This window comes from Clinocottus analis, unplaced genomic scaffold, assembly GCF_023055335.1.
Source record: "Clinocottus analis isolate CAN_PGR_092001 unplaced genomic scaffold, fCliAna1.0.p SCAF_203, whole genome shotgun sequence".
NCBI lineage: Eukaryota > Metazoa > Chordata > Actinopteri > Perciformes > Cottidae > Clinocottus > Clinocottus analis.
The window spans coordinates 521-21,832 of NW_027175936.1; the positions used below are offsets into that span (position 1 = coordinate 521).

General features: G+C 41.6%; 1 protein-coding gene across 1 annotated transcript; it reads right to left on the bottom strand.

Moving 5' to 3' along the window:
* Positions 1–391: 391 nt before the first annotated feature.
* LOC137791933 (anion exchange protein 2-like) lies at positions 392–19,239 on the bottom strand (the record flags this gene model as incomplete). The annotated part of the gene is made up of 7 exons (XM_068587150.1): positions 19,165–19,239; positions 16,160–16,238; positions 11,479–11,650; positions 3,143–3,311; positions 2,829–3,052; positions 1,493–1,617; positions 392–612 (listed from the first exon to the last, which is right to left on the bottom strand). Coding segments are annotated over exons 3-7 (799 nt in total), but the record flags the coding sequence as incomplete, so codon positions are not given.
* Between the last annotated feature and the right edge of the window lie 2,073 nt (positions 19,240–21,312).

Sequence of the window (21,312 nt, forward strand, 5' to 3'; positions counted from 1 at the left end):
CGGAGAACCCGAAAACACGGCCGACTTTCTGTTGTTATGTCTTTATTGACTTCACTGCAGAATTTATGATAGAGGTGAGTACTCTGCGTGTTCCTCCTTACAGGTACAAGTAGTCATATGATCAATTGTTAAGATAAAAATTAGGATTAAAGCCTAAGAAAACGTATCAACAATAAGCACAGACATACACTGACGTGTGTTTCATATGGAAGTGACCGACTGTATTCTTTAAAATGTCCTTCTCATGAATGAAGGAACGCACCTATTTAAAACCAAAATACACTTAATTTACATAATCTATTTGCGTCCTTATTCCCCACCTGGTGAACTTAAGTCCTCAAAGCAAGTGAGGAACATGAAATCTGCCGCGGGAGAATCCCTCTGTACTCACTCTTGATGCCGTCCAGGTCGGCGGAGGCCAGCGTCTGCGCCTCGCTCTCGTCGGTCGGGATGCGCTGGTACTTGGCCTGCTCGGCCCCCGTCATGTTGCCTGTGCGTCTGCGCTCCTGCAGGTCGTAGCCGCGGCTGGTGGAGGACACCCGGGCCAGCGGTACGTGTTCAGATGGACCCGACGGGGGAGAAGGGCTGGCGGCGTCGGATGAGACCGGTTTACTAGATAAAAAAAATGACAGAAAAACATAAAGTTGTTGATCAGAAAATGACACGCTGTTATGTTATATTCTTTAGTTGAGAAAGAAAAGTTTGACATGTAAGGCTGGAAACGTCCTGCCACTAAAGCATAAATATTTCTCCTCCACTGCTCTCCTTTTATAGTCAATACTCGGCGATTTGGTTGTTACATCAATAATATTTCCACACTTTAGTCATCATCATTTGAATGACTCATTAGACCCCACTAATGCAGCTCAAAAAACACACACAAAAAGCACACACAATTAAGTAAAAAAGTGAAGAAAACAATGCTCGGTCAGTAATCCTTCAAAGCACTTTTGAAAGAAACACAATGAACTCACCGTGCTTTAAATGTCAGCTGCCGACAGCATTTCAAAAGAAACTTTTTTCCCTTAATTATTTCCTCCGTTTATCAGGATGTTTTATAAAACAAATCCACTGTTCTTAGGCTGCTCTCCAACGGACTGAGAACAAGCAAAAAGCAAAAAAAAGGTGTACGAACGCTGTTTTTCACCCCGAGCCAAGATCAGACCCTCGTGAAGAGGAACAGTAAATGTCGTCGATGGAGCGTCGGGCTGCTGAGGTGTGTTGCGTGGCAATAGCGACAGGTGATTTATGGGTCTCCAGCGAGGGGATTACATCGAGATCGAGCCCAGCAGGCCCACTGGATGCCTGAGACGTGGTAACGTACGGCGTGTACCTCACCGACCAATCGACAATGCGCCTGAGCCGTTTCGCCCAATCAGAACGTCCGTGGGAACTTTTTTTTTCAGCGACACGGTAAAAACATGCGATCGTCACAGCAGGTAAAGTCTCCCAGGACCCCTTTCTTTCAGTCCGAGAACTCGACTTGACTCACTCTGAGGAGGTTTCTTCTTCGGCGCCCGCTCCCGCCGCAGACTGCGGCACGATGTCCAGCTCTCGGCCCGAGTGCAGGCTCTCTTTGGCCCGTTTGTCCACATGGTCTTCGTCCGAAACAAAGAACTGTGGAGGATGTACAGAGCACTGGTTACTGTAAAAAACAGACCACTAACCCAAAACCTTTACCAGGAACTTCAGGTTATAAAACAGCAGAGAAATCAAAACGCCATGTGCACATTAGTCCAAGGGTGAGACTTGAAGAGTTGTAATGAATTAAAGAAATAATTATATACTTCTTCAAATAAGAGACAATTTATATTCAATAAGCAAACAATGAGTGAACATAAGAAAAGATATGCGATGGGAAAACTGGGAAAACTAAAGGACATGAAGTCAGTCCACTGACACTGAGGCCAAACACAAAACTAAAACTGTTCAATTAAAATAAAACGACTGCTCTCCATCATCCATTACACGTTACGCAGCAGTGCAGAGTTACATCTATAGTCTCATTTTGTGAAGCATCATAACAACCACACATGAAACCCACTGATGAATGATTAAGACGATACTGAAATATTCATAGAGGAACATTTGTTAACGCTACAACAGGTTGTGCATCAGAGCACGGACTCCGGCCAAAGTGTAGCGCAGCACATTCCTGAACGCTTGTTCACTCGCGTCTCGATGTCATATCGGACATTAAAGGTCGCTGTGACCCCCAATCACAAATTCATGAACCGTTTTTAAATTGGAAAGTAGAATACCTCGAATAAGGTATTAAAAAATAAGTTTTAAAGCCCTATCAACATCAAATAATGATTATTATGGTGTGTTGAATAAATAGTACAGCACATTATGCAGTTAAGATCTTTTATCACATATTTGATCAGCTAGATTTTTGACCAGTACTCTATAATTAAACAGAATACATTGAAACAATTAAATACTTTGCCTCCTTTCCTCTTCATGTTTGCCATAACGCTTAGATTATGTATGAAGTATGAAGTATGAAGTATTCTTGCTAAAAATGTGTGTTTTTGAGAGAGTTGAAGCGATTCGCAGATCGTCAGAAACTATTTTGATTCCTGATTGTTTTTTATTTTTTAAGTCAAAATGCTAAATGTTGATGGTTTCAGCTTCACAAAGAGGATTTGCAGCCATTTCTTTATTTTTTATAATGCAGTAAACTAGACATTTTGGGGGTTTTGCAGTGTCAAAAGAGTCGATTTTAAGCAAAATAAATAATGTGTAAATGCCGAAGTTATTCTCTGTCAGTGCATTTTCACTCACTTATAAGTTAACTTAAAGATTGACATGAAGGCGAACGTTACCTCCACGTCTTTCCCTCTCTCCGACTCGGATGGAGCAGACGTCTCCGTCCCCTCGTCCTCGTCTTCCTCTTCATCCTCTCCCTCCTCTATGGGGCCGCTGCTGGGGACATGGCTGCTCTTGTGATCTTTGTCCTTCCTCCTTTTCTTGCTGCTCTTCTTCCGGCGTCCCTCGGAGGGCAGTTTGGACAGCGGTCGGTGGATGTGGTGAGAGGAGTGACGGTGGTCTGGGCAGAAGGTAAAGCACGTATAAAGCATATATCAAACGTTTCTATGTACTTTTTTTATTTCTTTGGCTCGCTGGCCGGCGACCTCACATTCAATGTCCTCCTCGTGGTAGTTGTGGTGCTGCTCATCAGGTACGGCGGCAGCGGGGCTGAGGATCTGCTGAAAGCGCTGGACCCCGAGGGCTTTGTTCAGGTCCCCTTCATCCTCCTCTTCAGGGTGCTTAGGCCCGTGTGGTGCTGAGGCAGCAGACGCCTCTGGCTGCAACACAACAAATTAACAAATACATTAAATTCAATTGATCAGAATTTCAGAGATCCAAAGTGTTCAATAAATGTGTCAGCCATGATGAAATAACTATATAAATAAATGCAGACAAATGCATAATAAAACCCTTAATTTGTAAAATAATCCAATAAATTAGAAGCTACTCTCAATATTATTAAACAAAGTAGTTCATCTGCTTCTTTCCACAATAAGTTAATTGTTTTTCTTCATATAAGCAATTTCTTTTTCAAATTATCCTTGTTTAAGTAGTAAACAAAGTCTCCACCGGAGGCTTTTCTCACACTCACACACACACAGAACGAGTGGCATGGCTTTGAGACGGAGCACGCTGCCTTTCACCGAGACCGCCACCAGAGGGAGCTCTGGTTCTGCAAATTCATCCGCAGTCAGGGCATCATATGACGAGTCCTTTCATGCATATATACCCTTCTGAATATTTGGCCTGCAATGGGAAACACTAGCCATGTGCTTTAATCAGTTGCTCCTTTTTCCACGTGTGACAGGGATCATGTGGGTGATAAGAGATCTGTTTTCTCGCAGCAGGAAGCCGTGCCCTGCTGCGCCCTGCTCTGCCGGTGGGATGTTGTGAAAAGGATCGGCTGCAGCGACGCGGCGAGTGGATCCGCTTTGGCTGACGGGATCGTGCCGTAGCCGCCTGGCGGCGGAGTGTAATTGTTGCCATGAGGACTGCGCAGGTGCCTCAGATCCTGCGGCGAAACCCCTTCCCCCTGTGAGGCAAAACTCAGGGGCCACAAGTCATCCGAGACTCTTCCACCTGCAGCTCCTGCTTACATTTGTGTCAGAGCTTCACTATTATGCTCAGCAGACGGCTACAAGAGCGTCAGATATAACACAATGACACTGGCAGAAAGTACCTAAAAAATGTACTTGAGTATTTCCATTTCATGGTACTTAACATTCTACAACATTTCAAAGGGAAATACTGTACTTATTAATTCACAACATTTATCTGACAGCTTTAATTGCTCGTTGCTTATTAAAAAAACACATTAGACATTTTTCAGGGGCCATTTTTCTGCAGAATTTACTTTTGTGTATATATATATATATATATATATATATATATATATATATATATATATATATATATATATATATATATATATATATATATATATTTAAAGTGCCAAGACACCAAAATAAAGCTGGACATAGTATAATATCTTAAATCATCACATACAAAACAAGAACAAGTAGCAACTTATCCGCATGATGTGAAGCAGCGTTGCTACTTTCTTTGTTCCACTTTCATCACATTTAGTGTGTCAAACCCATCAAGAGCAGAAAATGTGAACAGGACCCTCAGGATGTGGTCGTGAATCCATCTCGCTTACAGCTCGACAGATGGTCATGAATCGCGGCATGTGCACAGAAAGTGTGAAGAACTGATTCCCATGATCCGCATTGACGTGCAGATTTTTCACTCTGACCTTTTTTATTCATGCCACACACAGGTGACAGACGCATAAAGCCCTGCACGGAGCTGTCGACAAGCTGAGACTTACGGGTAAGAAAAGGACAGCTCAGCCTGTTAAGCACACATTCAATATTGACCCAAGTCTCAATTCTTCTTATAGCTTTTTTTTTTTTTGTTTTACCTGAGGGATCAACAGAAAAAAAAAACTATACGTTCCACCTCAACGACCTCCAGAACAAACTGCCAAAGACAACTCGGCTCTTTAAAAGCACCAAACACTGGCGCTTTAAGTAGAAGAACGGCTTTTTAAGGGTCTAATATATATATATATATATATATATATATATATATATATATATATATATATATATATATATATATATATATATATATATATATATATATATATATATATACACACACACACATATATATATATATATATATATATATATATATATATATATATATATATATATATATATATATATATATATATATATATATATATATATACACACACACACACACACACACACACACACACACAATATGGTGGAGTAGCTTGATTAAGTTCACAAGAGTCAACAATTTTTGCAACAGTTCCATTAGAAATTGTAAATAAATGAAAATATCACCCCGCGTCTGCGTCACTCTCTCAACTCTTGCGATATTCAATTAGACGAGCGCTCAGAATCCAGATGTGCGCCGCTACACTATCCAGCGGTTTATTTTCACAGAGCTCTCATTCATATCATGGTTTCACAATGAATCCCCAGAGGTTAGGAGCGATGTGCGAGGGATTCTCGAAGAGGTGAGAGAATGTTCCACGACCGAAAACCATGTGCGAAAACAAGCCGATGGGGAGTCGAAGAAAAAAACAAAACCAGACATTGAAGAAGACTTTGACGAAGAGTTTAAGGGACTTACCTCGCTCATGGCAACGTGAGCTTAATTACAATCTACGTGTTGGTGGCAACAAGTGTCGCTGCCCTCCAACATGACACAACTGGAGCACTGACCCTCGAGACATCTGTTAAGAGCTGCTGGCAGGAGCCATCCCTCTCCCTTCAGCTTATCAAAGCCTCGTGATGCCCTAATCAGAGCCCTATCGGCCAACCTGCCACCTTCACCAAGTCTGCCCATTGTACCGGGGCAGAATAAACAAGACTCTCGTTCTCGCTTTGAGGACAAACGCTGGCCTGAAAGGACAAGCCGTGTTTGAACAGCCAGGAACAAAACCTGGCGTTGACATTCATCTCCACGTCTTAACTTTGACACACGAAGCCTAAATATTGACCAAGCTGCTCAAAAGGACAATGTAAATGCATAGGAACTACAACATCTATCCATTTTTTGATGGCTAATATTGACAGAAGACATGTTAAGCGACAGGCTGAAATGAATTGGGATTAAAATGTTGCATACGCCAGAAAGAAAAAAGTCTCTACACGACTCTTGCTTGGTGATTTTCTTCAAAGTAAATCCTACATCTTTACTCAGTTCAATTTTAGTCGTAAAGTACTTTTTATTTTCATAAATATTGATAACACCAAACTTTGTTTTAGCAATCAATAAGATCCCGATAAGGCAAAAATATTTAGAATTGATGTTCATGATAGGAATTGACCGAACAAGAGCTAGCATTTGCTCATTAGCACGGAGTACCAAGTACAGCTGAGGCTAATGGGAATGAAGGGCTAAAATAAATTACGATTTTGACCCTGTGATACACTAGAAGGTTAAAAGATCTCCAAAGTTGTTACAGTTCTGCATGAATATCTGTACCAAACTATTTAATGGATTGCTATGAAATGTGGTACAAAAGGGGGAAAACAAAAATAAGATAATGTTCTTATCTTTCAGCTGTAATTTATCTTAGCTTAGTGGTGACGGAAATGAATGTCAAATAGTTAATCGTGAAGCAAGATAGTTTTGAAAAGTAGTGTGCGTGTGCAGTGGCTGTGTTGCATAATGAGGCGGACACTCGACCGTGTGCGGAGGCTGCAGAAGAGATTATCTGCGTCTTGAAGTAGGCTCAAATCCCACACAGTCAGCATTTGCAGGGTGAAGGGGGAGAGAGGCAGCGGATGTCGTTGCGATCATGTGGCTGATGAGTCACTGCATTCCTGCATATCTCAAAACGAGTCTGCGAGGAGACCCGGGTGCACGGTGTGCTTCGAGTCGCCGATTATTCAATTGACGCGTCTGAGTTGTAACCCAGTTTCGTCCTCGGCCAACTGCGAATTGTTGTGTTACGCAATCACAGATTTACACAACTTCCCGATTACAACATGAATTAAAAAAAGGCATGTTTGCGCTGCTTAAAATCTAATATAAACGTTTACGTCATAACCTCGGTCAATTTAATCAAGAGATCCTCCAATCGGTCAGAGACTGGAAAATAAGTCTCCGATGCCTTTGTTTTTGCTTCCTATCGAGTGACGGATTATATTTGCGTTGAAAATTGGGTTTCTGGTTTATTATTTCCTATTATGCAACAGAGTTTCCAGTAGCTAAACACACAAAGATCATTTTACTGAGATTGTGGTCTCCCACCTCGGTTTTATCTCGGTTGAAGATGTCTAAGCCCAACGAGGCTGCCAGCTGCACGTCATAGGAGGTCACTGAGGTAATAAAACACGATAGGGAGGACGAGGTGCAAACGACTGAGCTGATCCTTCTATATGATGGCTCACTGACACTGTTGCATTTCAATGTCAAAGCTCACCATTATTTACAGCTTGAAGATATGACGAGATGACTGCAGGTTTTGGTGAATGTCGTTGTCCAGATGCTTGTTGGGGTGTCACAACATGATTAACCGGACAAAAGAGAAAGTAGATCTGCCCACCGGCACCTGTAAAGCGCACTAACAACGTATATGTAGTTTGTTTAGACCGTGCCATCAATGCTAAGCTAAGTGGCTGCTAATTGCAGCTTTAATGGAGAGACATGGTAGTGATATAAAACTTCTCACCCTGCTCCCAACGAGAAAACAAATAAGCACATTTCTCACATATATTAAACAATAGCCTCATAGTTTGACACCTCGTCATCACTGAAACAAAAAAAAAAAAAAAAAAAGGTATAGCACATAACCCCAGCTAATGTGCAATCTGGTGTTTTTACACTTGTTTGCACATAGTAAACAAAGTCAACATCAGTTCATGAGCTTTAGAGGATGATTCTCTGTTTCTAGTGTATGCTAAGCTAAGAAAGCTGTCGTTTGGTTCTGGCTTTGTAGTTACCAAAAGACAGAAGTTAGATATTAATCTTCTAATCTAGCGCTCGGTAAGAAAGGAATAGTTGACATCCAATAATCTAGACGCTTTTCATTCAATGGATTGTTTGCAGGGATGAAATGCCCTGAAGAAAGACACTGAGCCCTTAGCAGCTTCAGTTTCTGTGCAAAGCAAACAAAGACAAACCTTTGCAAACTGTTTTAAACTGACCTAGCAGCACAGCAGGTTTCTTAATATTTCTTATTAAAGAAAAAACAGCTGAAACGCTTACAGTGCTGCTCACCTTTAAAGGAACAATTCATAATCCACCTGACATCACCAGAGGGGGGACAATCTGTAACTAGTGACGCATTAAGATGACATTAGGCTGCAACTATTACCTTGGATTTCTAATTCCTGAGGAAAGTCAATGAGCTGTTGACGAAGTAAAAAGTACATCTCAAACCCCCGAGAACTATGAACATTAACCAGCTGCAGAGTTCGTTTTGGAGGTTAACTTTACCTTAAGAAGCAAAGTCAGAAGAAGAAAGTCAGTATACATTTAGGCTTAGAAAATCTCTATTTACCAAATGTAGGTTAATGTGTAATGACTGACTGGGAATGATAAGAAAAAGACAGAAATATCACAAACGGAAAAGAAGCCACGTGACGCCGAGTCCTCCATTAACAAACCGCTTTGACAAAACAAACTCACCTTTAAAGAATACAGATAGTCCATCAAGTTACACACAGGTGTGTTGCTGCAGCCTGGAGCACGAGAAGATAGCTCTATTTGCTTTTACAATGTCAAAAGACAAAAGCGAGATATGTCCGCCACTTTTATGGAAGGCAACCTTGCCTCCCATTTCAGTTAGCCGTCGTCATGTGACCAACGGAAAGACATTACTCACTTTCCCGTTTAGCCCTTAAATATCCAAACGGGATTGTCTGAACTCTCCCTGAACACACACACACACACAAACCCACATTGTTGAGGAGATAATAATTAACTTAGTGGAGTTGAAGCCAGAAGACCAACCAATAAAAAAAGGTGCTGTCATACAGCAAACCGTTTTTATCTCGAGGGAGCTTCTTGGTCTTCAGGCTGCTGGCGAGTCTAAATATAGCCACGTGGCAAAGGAAATTCATTCATTAATTCGGAACAGGCTTGACAGAATTTCTTAATTAAAGGACGTCAATCAACACATTCTGCCAGAGATCGATGTGGCCAAAGTTAATATCGGGTCTTCTCCCGTTTGAAGACAATGTTGTGTGCAATGTATACAGCTAAAGGGAAGATTATCTTAACCCCACACAGTTGAAACAAAGACAAAAGTATCCAACTTTCTGAACAAAGCAAAGTACATGTTGGATTATAAAGAACTTCAAACGTTGTACTTCACACCTACTTTATCATATTTCAGTTACTTTGCAGGCGGTAGAGTGAAACACATCTACAGCTTTTGTAAATCCTTTATATAAACAACCGAAAGAGATAAGAGAAAATAAATGAGGTGGATTCAAGGGTAAGAAAACACCAGGATTTAGTTGAATTCAAAATGCTGTTAGTTATGTTTAAAGACAAGAAATGATTGTTTGTGATAAGATCAGCTGATGATGAAAATCACAGAAGGGAACTTCCTTGTTAAACTAAGTTTGCACAAACTACATTAAGGCAGATTTGTATTTCAGTGTGTGAAGCCAAACTGTCAAAGTACTTTCAAGGTTGATCATCTATTATTCAATTTAAGAAAATGCATAGAGACCAGATAATGGCATCATATGGAATTAATGGGTTTTAAATGTGTGTGGCCGGGCCTTAAGAGGCTGTTGAAAGTATTGACAGACCATTTATGGTAGATAATTTATGTTAGTACTATGAAGGAAGAGATACTTGAACACTTCACTTCTTTCTGTTGTAATTAATTAGTTGTAAAATAACTAAATAATGTGTTTCCAACTGTTTTAATAACATGAAACTCTATGGAAATAAATGGAATGAATAAATCATCCAAAATGTGTAGTAGTGAAACCACAAAAGTACGAGGAGTTAAACCTACGGCCCCTCTGTCTCTCTGCACCTCTTTCATGGATCAGTAGCTAAGTGTCGTATAGCCAACCTCCAAAATACTCTGCATTCTTTGGACTGGTGGGGTTGGCTTTCAAACCTGTACAGCGCTTATGATGTGCATGTCCTACAGGTGGATGCACTGGTTGTCAGCATGGTGATCACAGAGTTGCGCAACACTGGAAAAAGGAAGCAACTGGCAGCACGCTGGCAAAAAAAATGCAAAGTAAGCATTTCCTACATTTGTATTGCAATGAAGAACAAAGCAGCTGTGCCGCTGCTGAAGGACCACCATGAGCACGTATACAGGAAAGTTTGACCAAGAATCTGGATTCTTCAAATCAGAAATTAGCTCTCTGCAGCTAAAATAAAAAGCTAAACCTCATCAGAAGTTGGGCAGAAGTAGCCCGATTTGTTAAGAGTGAAAAATAGTAAACTCTCTTTGGATGTTGAGGGGCGTTTAGGGGAAATTTAGAAATCCTTAACTTATTTAAAAGAACATGAGAAAAGTTGGTAAATCCGTAAAAAAGGAAAAGCAATCGGACATCATTCCTTGAACGCAGCAACCATCACAAACTGATCATATCTAACGATGTGAGGCTTTTCATGGTGGGGGGGGGGGTCGGTTAAGCTTGTGATATTTTCTACTGCAGCATCTAAATCATCCTAAAATGAATTTGTTGAACCTCTCAAGCTGGGGAATGCAGTTTTCTTTGGCTGCCGACCGGCATGCCCTCCAGGCAGCATTTCTCTCACGTCAATCCCACCAGCAGCCATGCAATTACGTTTTTCATTAGAAGCCAATATTATTTTAGTTTCCAACACTGGCAACCCATCGACTTTAAGAAAGGAGGAAGGAAACCGTTTCATTCTTCAGTGTTGTGGTGAAAAGGGAAACTCAACAGGAGCAGCTCTCTGTGCAGATCTAAAGGTGTTTTTTTAAACTATTCTTAACGGTTTTATTTTTGCAGTCAGAAGTACTGAAAGTTTCCAGGGAATTGGCTTTAGGATGTGACTAGATGTGTACACACATAGCTCTGGAGGGAACAGCACTGTCCAAAATACACATACCGATGCCAGAGAGGACTGAGGGAGCTGATGCAGCGTAAATCGAAAAATCGAAAATTAAAAGCTAAATATCTACAGACTCATGCATGAAAAGACAATAAACTTCTAATTGTGAGTTTAATCTCCTCCCTGAGGAGGATTTCACCTGGTGTGACACACACTCTGCCTCACGTGTAGGCTTTCTCAGGCCGCATTTATCATGTCATATGCAGATAGGAACCATTCACACAAACAAACGGGAAGTAATCCATTAATTAATCCCCCACTGATGCGTTTTATCATGTGAAGCCTGAGCCGACAGGGCGGATGGAGGCTGGCCTGCGTGCGGCGGTGTGGACTTACGCTGTGAATAACCGATGACCTGGCATCTGTAATCTGGTGGGGAGAGCTGGGATTGCTCATGGCTCCAGAGTGGAGTCGCTGCTGGAGAGGCTCTGGAAAGCTGGTCTGGATCGGTGCGGCTTTAGCCCTTCTCTTTCTCACTGGGACTCAGACAGCTTTTGGGCAGCATAACCTGGAGACAGATACAGATCCGGGGTTAGGACACGTTAAGGTGGAGATTTCACAACGTGGGGTAAAGCTGCGGGCCAGGAATCAATAAGTGTTTTTAATTGTTTTGGCTCTTGAACCTTTTATAATACTTTGTCCTCCAATTTTAGGACTTAGCAGCAAGAATATGATATAAATCCACACAAAAAAACTATTTTATGAGGAAAAAGAAGGGACCTAACCTACGGGGATAACCAAATGAGTATGCGTTTGCTAATATCTAGAGGTCACAGACATCAGTAACTGCCTGCAAAACATTTGCAACCAAATATTAAAATATGCAGACGTTTTGAGATCATGTTTCTTTCTCTACTAAAACGGAAAAACATCCATGCTGGCAGCTCTGTAAGGCCTTACAGACACATCATTGCTCTAAGCTCCATGCTCACATGAGCATGCCAACATACTCACAAATGACACAGTTAACTTGCACTTTAACCTCATAAAGTGCTGACTCTTTTTTGCCTGTGTTAAAATGCATAGCCAGCAAAATACAAACGGCAAAGCAACATGCTCCACTGGGGGACCACAATAAGGAGTAATCAACGGTTTCAGGATTTCCTGGAAGACACTCGAGTACCTTTGAGTCCCCAGACCCGCTGCATAAACACAGATGGCCTAAACTGAATGGCGTTTTCATGATGAATCGCAAACACAACGCCACTCATGAGGCACGCTGGCAACAGAAGAAGTGCACACACCGACACACACGTCTTCTTTCTTTTCTATGATTTCAAACCTTGTAGTATTTCCTCGTCGCCATTCAAGGTTATTAACCATTAGAGCCAGATAAGAGCCAGATAACAGCGCTACCGTGCAGAGGACCTGTTGATAAGCGGCGGCACGTGCCTCGGCTAACCTCCACCCTCACCGCTCTCGAGAAGCCGACGCACGACACACAACCGCAGGAATCCAAGCGCGATTTCAGTCGGCCCGAGAGGAAAGGGATTTTGTAAACGGAGATGCACGAAAAGACGACAAAGAATTTTGGAAGCAATATGCTGCAATGTAGCAACCAATGGAAGCAATATAGATCTTGATAAAGCATATATTGTCATGAAAGTGGCTCATTGCTCATCATTTTCTTTGTTCTCTAGGATTATAAACTAACTATTTTGGCTTTCAGAATTTGAAGAAGTCACCTTGGCTTTTAGGGAAACTTACTATTTTAAAGGGGCGAACAAGAAATAATGGATCGATCAAGAAGATAGTTACTTGTAGCCCTAGTTCTTGATCTTTGCAACACTGTAGCTTTATTATATCGACAGGTGTATAGTGCATGACCTCAAATGACACTGAGGATGCATTACTAAACATGACGTATCTAAATGAATTGAAGCAAACAACAAAACCCTTTGCGTCACAGACGTTAAATATACTAGATACCCAGGCGGTCCGGAGCATATCACACTTTACAGGAATCTCCTCCTCACCAGTGGTTTTCCTTCCGTCTAAAAGCACAGGAGGGCCCTCTTTTGGTTCACTTTACAGTGTCACAGCAAGAAATCATGTTCTGGCTCTCTGACAGCCGCTATCAAAGGAACGATAAGCCTTTCTGCTGCCCGACGACAATCATATCAATGACCTTGTTGACAGGGAGGGATTTTTCTGAGCGGTTTATTTCACTAAAACCCAAATCGATGATAAGGGATTAAATGCAGTGCGGACAAAAGAAGACATCATCCTCCAAAGAGGCCTGAAACTGAGACACCCGGCAGACAGCACACGGTTTTGGCAACGCTCTTCTTTTGCTCTGCCAAAAAGGTCATTCACTGCGCTAATTGTTGATTACAAACCAGCAGCTCTTCTATTCAGAACAGCAACTTTAACTGGTTGAAGACAATCCAATACCTGTAGCAGAGGCAATAAAGGAGTTAGTCTGGGCGTGTTTGAAGATTACTTTCTCAGTAAACCTAGACCCCACCCCTGTGGAAGAGGCAGGACGGCTACACAGGGATAAAGTTACAGAACCCTGGGATACAGAGCAAAAAGCATGGGAACCAGCTTATCTACCTCAGGGCATGGCTGTAATAATACAGAACACAATAATGACCAGAGGAGAACACAATAATGCCAATTGTCTTGGTGAGCCAGCAGATTTCAGCATCGTCTTCAATGAGCTAAACATTCTTGTCTGCAATGGAGCACAATCAGTCAGAGGCACCGAATAAAAAGGAACTTGTTGTTACGCAATGACCCAAATGACCAAAAGGACATGGATGAATGCTGACAGTGTCAGAGGAAGTGAGAACAAGACGCTCGGTGTTTCTCTAGGAAGAACTTCATCATCTTCTTAAAGTGGACCAGAAGCCCAGTGCCTCACAGTCAGACTTTTCCTAAAATAAGACGCCCGCACACCCACTTTTCCGTTTAAGATTTACTCACAGCCTAAAATGTGTGCATGCAGGGCTTTGGGAAAACTATCCTACTGGGAGGAAGTAAGTATGAAAACAGGAAGGTGAGGAGGAGCTGTAAAACGTATTTAAAAAAAAAAAAAAAATAGAAACAGGGAACTTTGAATTTCTTTCGAGCATTCATAATGTTAGACTTTAGAAAGAGTTTACTGTAAAACCACATGCATGCTTGGACTGGACCTATAATCCAAAGATAATAACAGTTAAAACTAAATGTCTACCCTGTGACATCACAGGTTAACTCAACTTGTCACTGTACAACCTACAGAGAGTAGAGTATATAAGCAGGTTATATGTGAAGACGCTACCTTTGACCGAGAGAAACCGTCAGCTACAGAAAGTGAAAACCATTTGCACTGTAGTCCTGTTTAAAGCGCAGACGGGTCAGACCTGTGAGCTTTAGATGTCACACATTTTAAAATACCACAGAGGGAAAAACTAGCAGCCAAACACTCTCCTTTAAAGGATACCCTTGAGACTTAAAAGCCTCTCTGTATTCAAGTCAACATACATCCCATTTACATTCGGAGTGACTCGACAGCTGATTTTGAGTAATCCAGCTATTTATGATTCTGGGGAAATAACATGTCGGAAACTTAATCACCAAAATGTAGACATTTGCGTCACATCTTTATAGGAAGGTGATAACTCAAGACCACACGTTTGTTTGTTCTTTATCAGTATTAAGATCTATGACACGGTGACTCATCTTTCCTGTAGAGTGCAAATATAGTATACCTGACAAAGTCTGCTTGGTATGTTGTAAATTTCATTTTCCTCCTTTTATTTGGAATAAACGGCGCACCCTTTTATGGAAAAGGAGAATAAAAAGGGAGTTGGCACTCTGAACACAATGCCTTTCTTTCAAATTTGAGAGGTTTCATGTGTTTTTTGGATACCCTGTTGGGTTTTTCTTAAAGACAGAACAATGACACATAAATCGGAGGCACTCATGTAGTCGGAGAGGAGAATTGGAGCCGAGAGAAGTAACGACTCACAATATCGACTGCCCTTAAAAATGGCCAAGATTTGTTTTTCAAAAATGTCAATTTTCTCTCTTCCGCATAGATTACTGAAATGTGACCTTTAAGCTTAAAGATAGACATAACGGTTAATGACATTAAGGGAAAGGAGCGAGACAGTCAGACGACAGGACAGAGGTCATGAGCCACACTCAAACTCACAGCACAAGGCCACATGAGCGTTAAGCCTATGATACGGCCGGCCGGGCTTCAATCACGCAGCTTCACACGCGTCCAGCACAGACTATATGATCATCTACAAATTATCAAAAAGGGCATAATTAAAGAACAGTTCAATGAAATAGACAAACTACCAATAAGAAATGTCCGTCCAGAAATAGCAGCTTGATCCAAATGTCCAAACCTCAACCAACACACGGTCCTGTACTTATAGAGGCAGGACAATGACAGGGAGGAAAGGTTTCATTAGAGAAACCCAGACAGTGTCTGATTCATTTGTTTAATTTTAGCTGACGATGTAAGTCTATAAAGGCATCTTCTTCCTGATTAAGTTATTGAGATAGCTCCAATGGCGTAAAGATAAAATCGTGGCCTTCGTGTGTTTATCTGACACAATGACACGCTGTAAGATGAATTCAGAGAAGCAAACAGCATTATCGCCTGTGCAGGATCTTATGTAGAAAGACATGCGCATGATAAACAGCAATGAGTCAAATGGAGGTGGTTTAACAAAACAGAGCCATCACTTCCCCAAAAACATGGCCTTTAAAGGCTCTAATTTAGGATTCAGAAGAGTGGAAAAGCATTTGTGCGGTTAAGTCCGAAGTGGGCTTCGAGGGGCTTGTGTAAGGCTCTTTTTCCTGCTGTGTAACTGAAACTAACAGGAATAATCTCGTGAAAGTTTAGTCTGGTCACCTAATTGAAAACTAACCCAAACAAACAATTCGTTAGACAATATATCAAATAGAGAAAAAAAACAACAACAATCAGTTACAAAGTGACATTCTGGCAAATAAGACATCTTGAAAACATGACAAATGGTGAAAAAATACAAAATTGTACATAATTGTACCATACCTTTGTGTGCTCACTGCAGAGAGGCCACCGCAGACATTGTAGTGCAATTCTGAACTCTGCTGTGAAGAGAGACCCGGGGCTGGTCAGAGTGCAGGGCAAAAACAAACAGAGGGAGAAGGGAGAGATAGGGAGACAAAAGAAATGAGAGTTAGAGATGTCGAGCCGATCATGTGCGGTCAAGCCTCTCCACAAGCTGAGAGCTCTCTCAGACAAACATGCACGGACTGATAGCGGCAGCCTTCCTCCTCGGGATTATGTTTCCTCCTCCAGCCTGCTGACAAGTAGCCATGTGACTCCAGCACCCATTCAAAGCTGAGTCAGAGCACACACACACACATTGATCTGTCTGTCACACACAAATGACCTCAACCTTAAGGTGGAAATTTAACCCAAATGATCAATACCTGTCCAGATTGTAAGAGTGTTTTTTAAACCCACCCGTTGGTCTCGTCGACCGTAAAAACCAAACCAAGCGGTGGCAACTTGAAACTCCTTGGTACTGGTTGCGAACATCAACCCGTTGTGACCAACTCGAAGAAAGAGATTCCCCCCACTTTTTAATAGTAAGTAGTTCAAGAGAAAAGTTTGAAAAACTTAAGCATAACACTGCGGAGCAGAAATATGTTTTTTTCTGCTTTCCACATCTGTAAATTGGCTCAGCGACATTTAACATGAGACCCTTTTTGGGGGTCTCCACCCAGAGGTTGAGAACCACAGATTTAGCCCTCTCGGTCTAGTAATACACACGCTATGGTGATGATGTAACCTGCTAAACTAAGACGTGAACATGTTCAGCGTGTTAGCAGAGGGATGTTAGCGTTGAGGTTTCACACTATGGGTTTACCTCGGACACGGTCGGGGTGACAAAATTAGCTAAATGCTAACGCCACCATGTTAACATGCTCACAATGGTAAGGATAACAAGCACGAGGTTTATCACGATCATCATCTTCGTTTAGCCGGTTAGCGTACTAACATTTAGGTAGCACGTCACACACAGCACTCTCACAGGCTGATGGGAATTATTAAAACTAAATTTTATTGAAATTGCAGAACGTCAACGTCACAGGGACGCGAGAGGAAAGGTGAGAGGATCTCTAAAGTCATTAGGATACATAGTCTGATAATCAGATTGATTTAGCTATTGCTAAATGTCATGGTGGATCATAGTAGCATGGCTAAAAACAAATCAAAATATCATTTAAAAAAAGTGCATCAGCAGTCGGTTGGCAGCAATAATAGCCGAAAACATGCTGATCGTTGGTTGGTCCTTGAAGCACATGATGGTTACGTTGTGTTCCCCTTGTGGAAATACTGCATCTATTCTCACAGGGTCCATTTCAATTTTTTCCAGTCGGCAAGCGTGAATCAAACTCATGTTGTGGCGCACAGACAATAGGTGGCCAGCTGGTAATGAAAAGGTTTTTGAAATAAAAAATGATAGGGTGACATGAAAGGGAGTGCCACAAAAGCCTGGTTTACGTGCAGGAAAATTACTGACCTCTCTCTCTATTCAAATAATGAAGACTAGAAGTGAGTCATTGTGTACTGGCTTTCTTAAGAACATTGGGCAACTTGACTTCTCATGCAACTTTGCCAGCAGGAAGCTTTTAAACATCCCAAATGTGATTAATAAATAAGAGATTTTCTAAAAAATGAGCAAAGCAAAAGGATATTTGTGGATATATAAAGTTCGTAGTGCAAGTGCACATCTACTTTAGAACTGCATGTTTATAAATTTGCACAGGATGTTTATTAATTTGTTAATATGTGTGTGCATAAAATGAGTGGGAAAGCAACAACATGTTTCCTAATAAGTATTTTTAACTGCTCATGGCTTTTGATATTATTGTGGGTGCTGACATTTTTAAATACGTCCATCAGTTGTGTTGTCCACCTAAAATATCTGCTTGCATTTGTAGAGCTTTACGGTAATTTGTCCTTCAAATACACCCTGGCATGCTTCAGGTTCTTATTGTATTTGGCAATGGAAAAAAAAAGAAGAAAAAAAACTTGTCGTGTCATGGAGGAATCAACACCATTACACAATTAATCCCACCTAAAGTCATAAAAGCCGCCAGATTAATTGTGTTTTTGCAGGGAACAAAGAACAGTCCTGTGATCTAAACAAGTTGCTTTCCACGATCGCCAAATAATCGAGCGCTGCATTCCACATCAGCTTATACGAGCCTTGGGGCTAAAGAAATACCCAACTTCAGGAGGGGCTGGAGTGTGTGAGTGAGTGTGACAAATATAATTGTTTGTCCCCATGGATGAGGGATCACTGTGGAGTCACATGCATATCTTGCGTGGAAAAGAACAGTCGAAGCCACAAGCAGCTAAAATTGAAGTCCAATTCAAAGTCTGGGGATTTCCTCGACCCGCACAGTGCGCTAATAATAGCCGCATTATCCACTGTGGTCCACCATATTAAGAGCTGTGACTTCATGCGTGCGACGTTGATTGACAACTTTTTCTTAACCGTGACAACATGCCAATTACGCAACACTCCCGCAGAATAGAAATATTGTCCTCACTATGCTGTGACGTTTAAAAAAAAGTAATTGAGCGTATTTTGAAATAATTCCAGGTTCATTTATTGTCTTCCAACATTTTTTGGGGGCCAAATGTGGTGAAATAAAATGAATCTGTGCCACATCCAAGAAATGTCCTGCACATCTCACAACATATTTTCTCTGCTGAAAGAAATAAAAAAAAAAAACATTAACGAGTTATTTTACACAATAGATTGCTTTTATGAAGTGTTACCGCCACTCGGAAATACTCCCTCCCACTTCCTGTTATTATTCTCTCCCTTCAAGTCTGAAACACGTCTGCAAGGTTTTTAGTCCTAGACGTTAAGGAAACACACTCGAGTGGTCAACCCAGGACAAACTGTGTACTTTAAAGCCAGCAGGGTAGCGTGTCAACAGGTGACCACTACACCCAAAAACATGTGCAGCCTGAATTCAAACTTCTAAAACTTGATCCGAGAGAAAACTCACCAGAACACCGCTCAGTGCTCCCACGCAGCTCGGCAATGCAGAGACTGACCTCGATGAAGCTGTGTACCACCGATAGCTGCTCTGTTTGTGGATCTCTATGGGGATTTGGCGGCGGTGTAGGTTGATGTCTGGGCCTCTGTTGCCTCTCAGTGTTACAGCCTGAAATAGCTCGCGGGTTAAGAAGTCACCCATCCACCTCCTCTTTCGGCATGCGGGACGTTGTCTACCTCCCCGCTCTGTTCGACACAGTTTGAGCGGCCGCACAGACTTCACTCTGGGGTTTGGCAGCGTCCAGCACTTTAGCACGACTGTGCTAAGTTATGTGCGCACAGTCGCTGGAACACGGACGGTGTCGCGGGCCGAGCCAACAGCTGCATTCAAGTCCACGGAGGCCCATCTGCATCTCGCTCTTTGTCCCGTCAGCAGCGGCTGTGCTCACAGCTAAGACAGCACCTGTCTTCAGGGCGAAGAGGGATTGAAGAGGCTACTGAATTCTGGCAGCTTACATAATGCTGGTCCATTGTCCTCTACTCGAAAGCCATCACCACTCAGGTATTTTTATACCTTGAGAAGGGTTAAGAGTGGAGGAGGCCAACCATACACACTCTGAAATGGAAACAAATGTCATGTGGAAACATTGCTTCTGCCTGCAGCCTCGAAATGTCCTTAAGCTTAACGGGCTATATTGGAGAGTTGGAATATAAAAAAAGGCCACAAAGTCCCAAGACAGAATAGTTAGAAGAGCTAAACAACCAAGTCAACAAAGAGCTTATGTAATATCACGCGTAATGAGTTAAGAGTCACGTTGGATTATTCATAATTCCTATTTTGTTTGAGGCTTGGATGTTAAAGATTATTTTCTACTTAAGTGTCAGACGTTAAATCCCAAGTTTTATGTCTGCAAAAGACTAATGAAAAGAAAAGAAAAAAAAATATATATATATATATATATATATATATATATATTTTTTCTTTTCTTTTTTCTTTCTATTGTTTTAATAAATCCAGACTCATCACCAGACTTAAAGATATATGGATTTCAGTATATTCTTGAGATACAAAAGTAGATTACGTATATTTTTGACACCCGTATGGGTATTTACTTACAATAAGTGTTTGTTGACAACAAATATAAGTAGTAGGTAGATCCGCTGGTAAAGTACGGTGAGGTTATGAAAGCTTTTTTTCTGAAAACAGCTGCCTGCTGTGGCTGAAACTGATGAAAGTTGTGGGCTAAACCAAAACCATACAGCTGTAGGACATAAAACCAAAGCAATGAGCTGAATGATGCTAAAAAGGCTCTGTAGAGAACTGCCGAGTCAGGTAATTGTTTGTGGAAGAAAAGGAAAACTGGGAGATGCTCACGATGGACAGGTCAGTCAAGACCAAACTAGGAATATGCTTTTTTTTGCTTTCGAGTTCAGTGTAAACGTAGAGACATCCAGAAGTGTTAGGGTGTGGTTGGTTCTTGTCATGACCTCAGACGGGGGCTGCGCAGGTTGCACAAAAGATAAAAACCACATTCTCACAGAAACACGGTAATTGTGGAGCTTTGACCCGGTGCACTTGTAATAAGTGCATTTACTCTCATGAGACTTGGGCTACTCCGGGAACAAAATATCTCCCGTGCTCCCAGACTCAAAACATCATACAAAAGGTCAAATACAAAATCAGCAATTATCCTTTTCTGGCAAACAACGCAATGTGATTATGTTTGTGTCACAAACAACATGACCATAAAAACTCGGACTGAGAAAAGGCACGAGAACTCAAAGTCACACATACATGGGAAAGCATGACAACAGCGAGGTGGCCTGACTATGTCTTATGCAGTTGAGAGCATAATTAGATGCGCCAAAGACACCACAAACTCCAGGCAGCTTACTGGAGTTTAAAGTGGGAGGACGGTGGGCCACACGATGCACGCCCCGAGGTGTACTGCCAAAGCGCTGAATAGTAATCAAATGCAACTTAGTGGGCTCCAGCCGAGCATCAGCCAAGCAAGCAAACTGAATTAAATATGATTTCTAATAGTAAACAGACCTAAAACAACAGTGTTTAGGTTAGGTTGAGACTGATTTTAAAGGCCGGGTGTGTTTAACAGAACTCTGGGTCTGTTTATCTGCAGACGGGAAGGTAAAATAAACA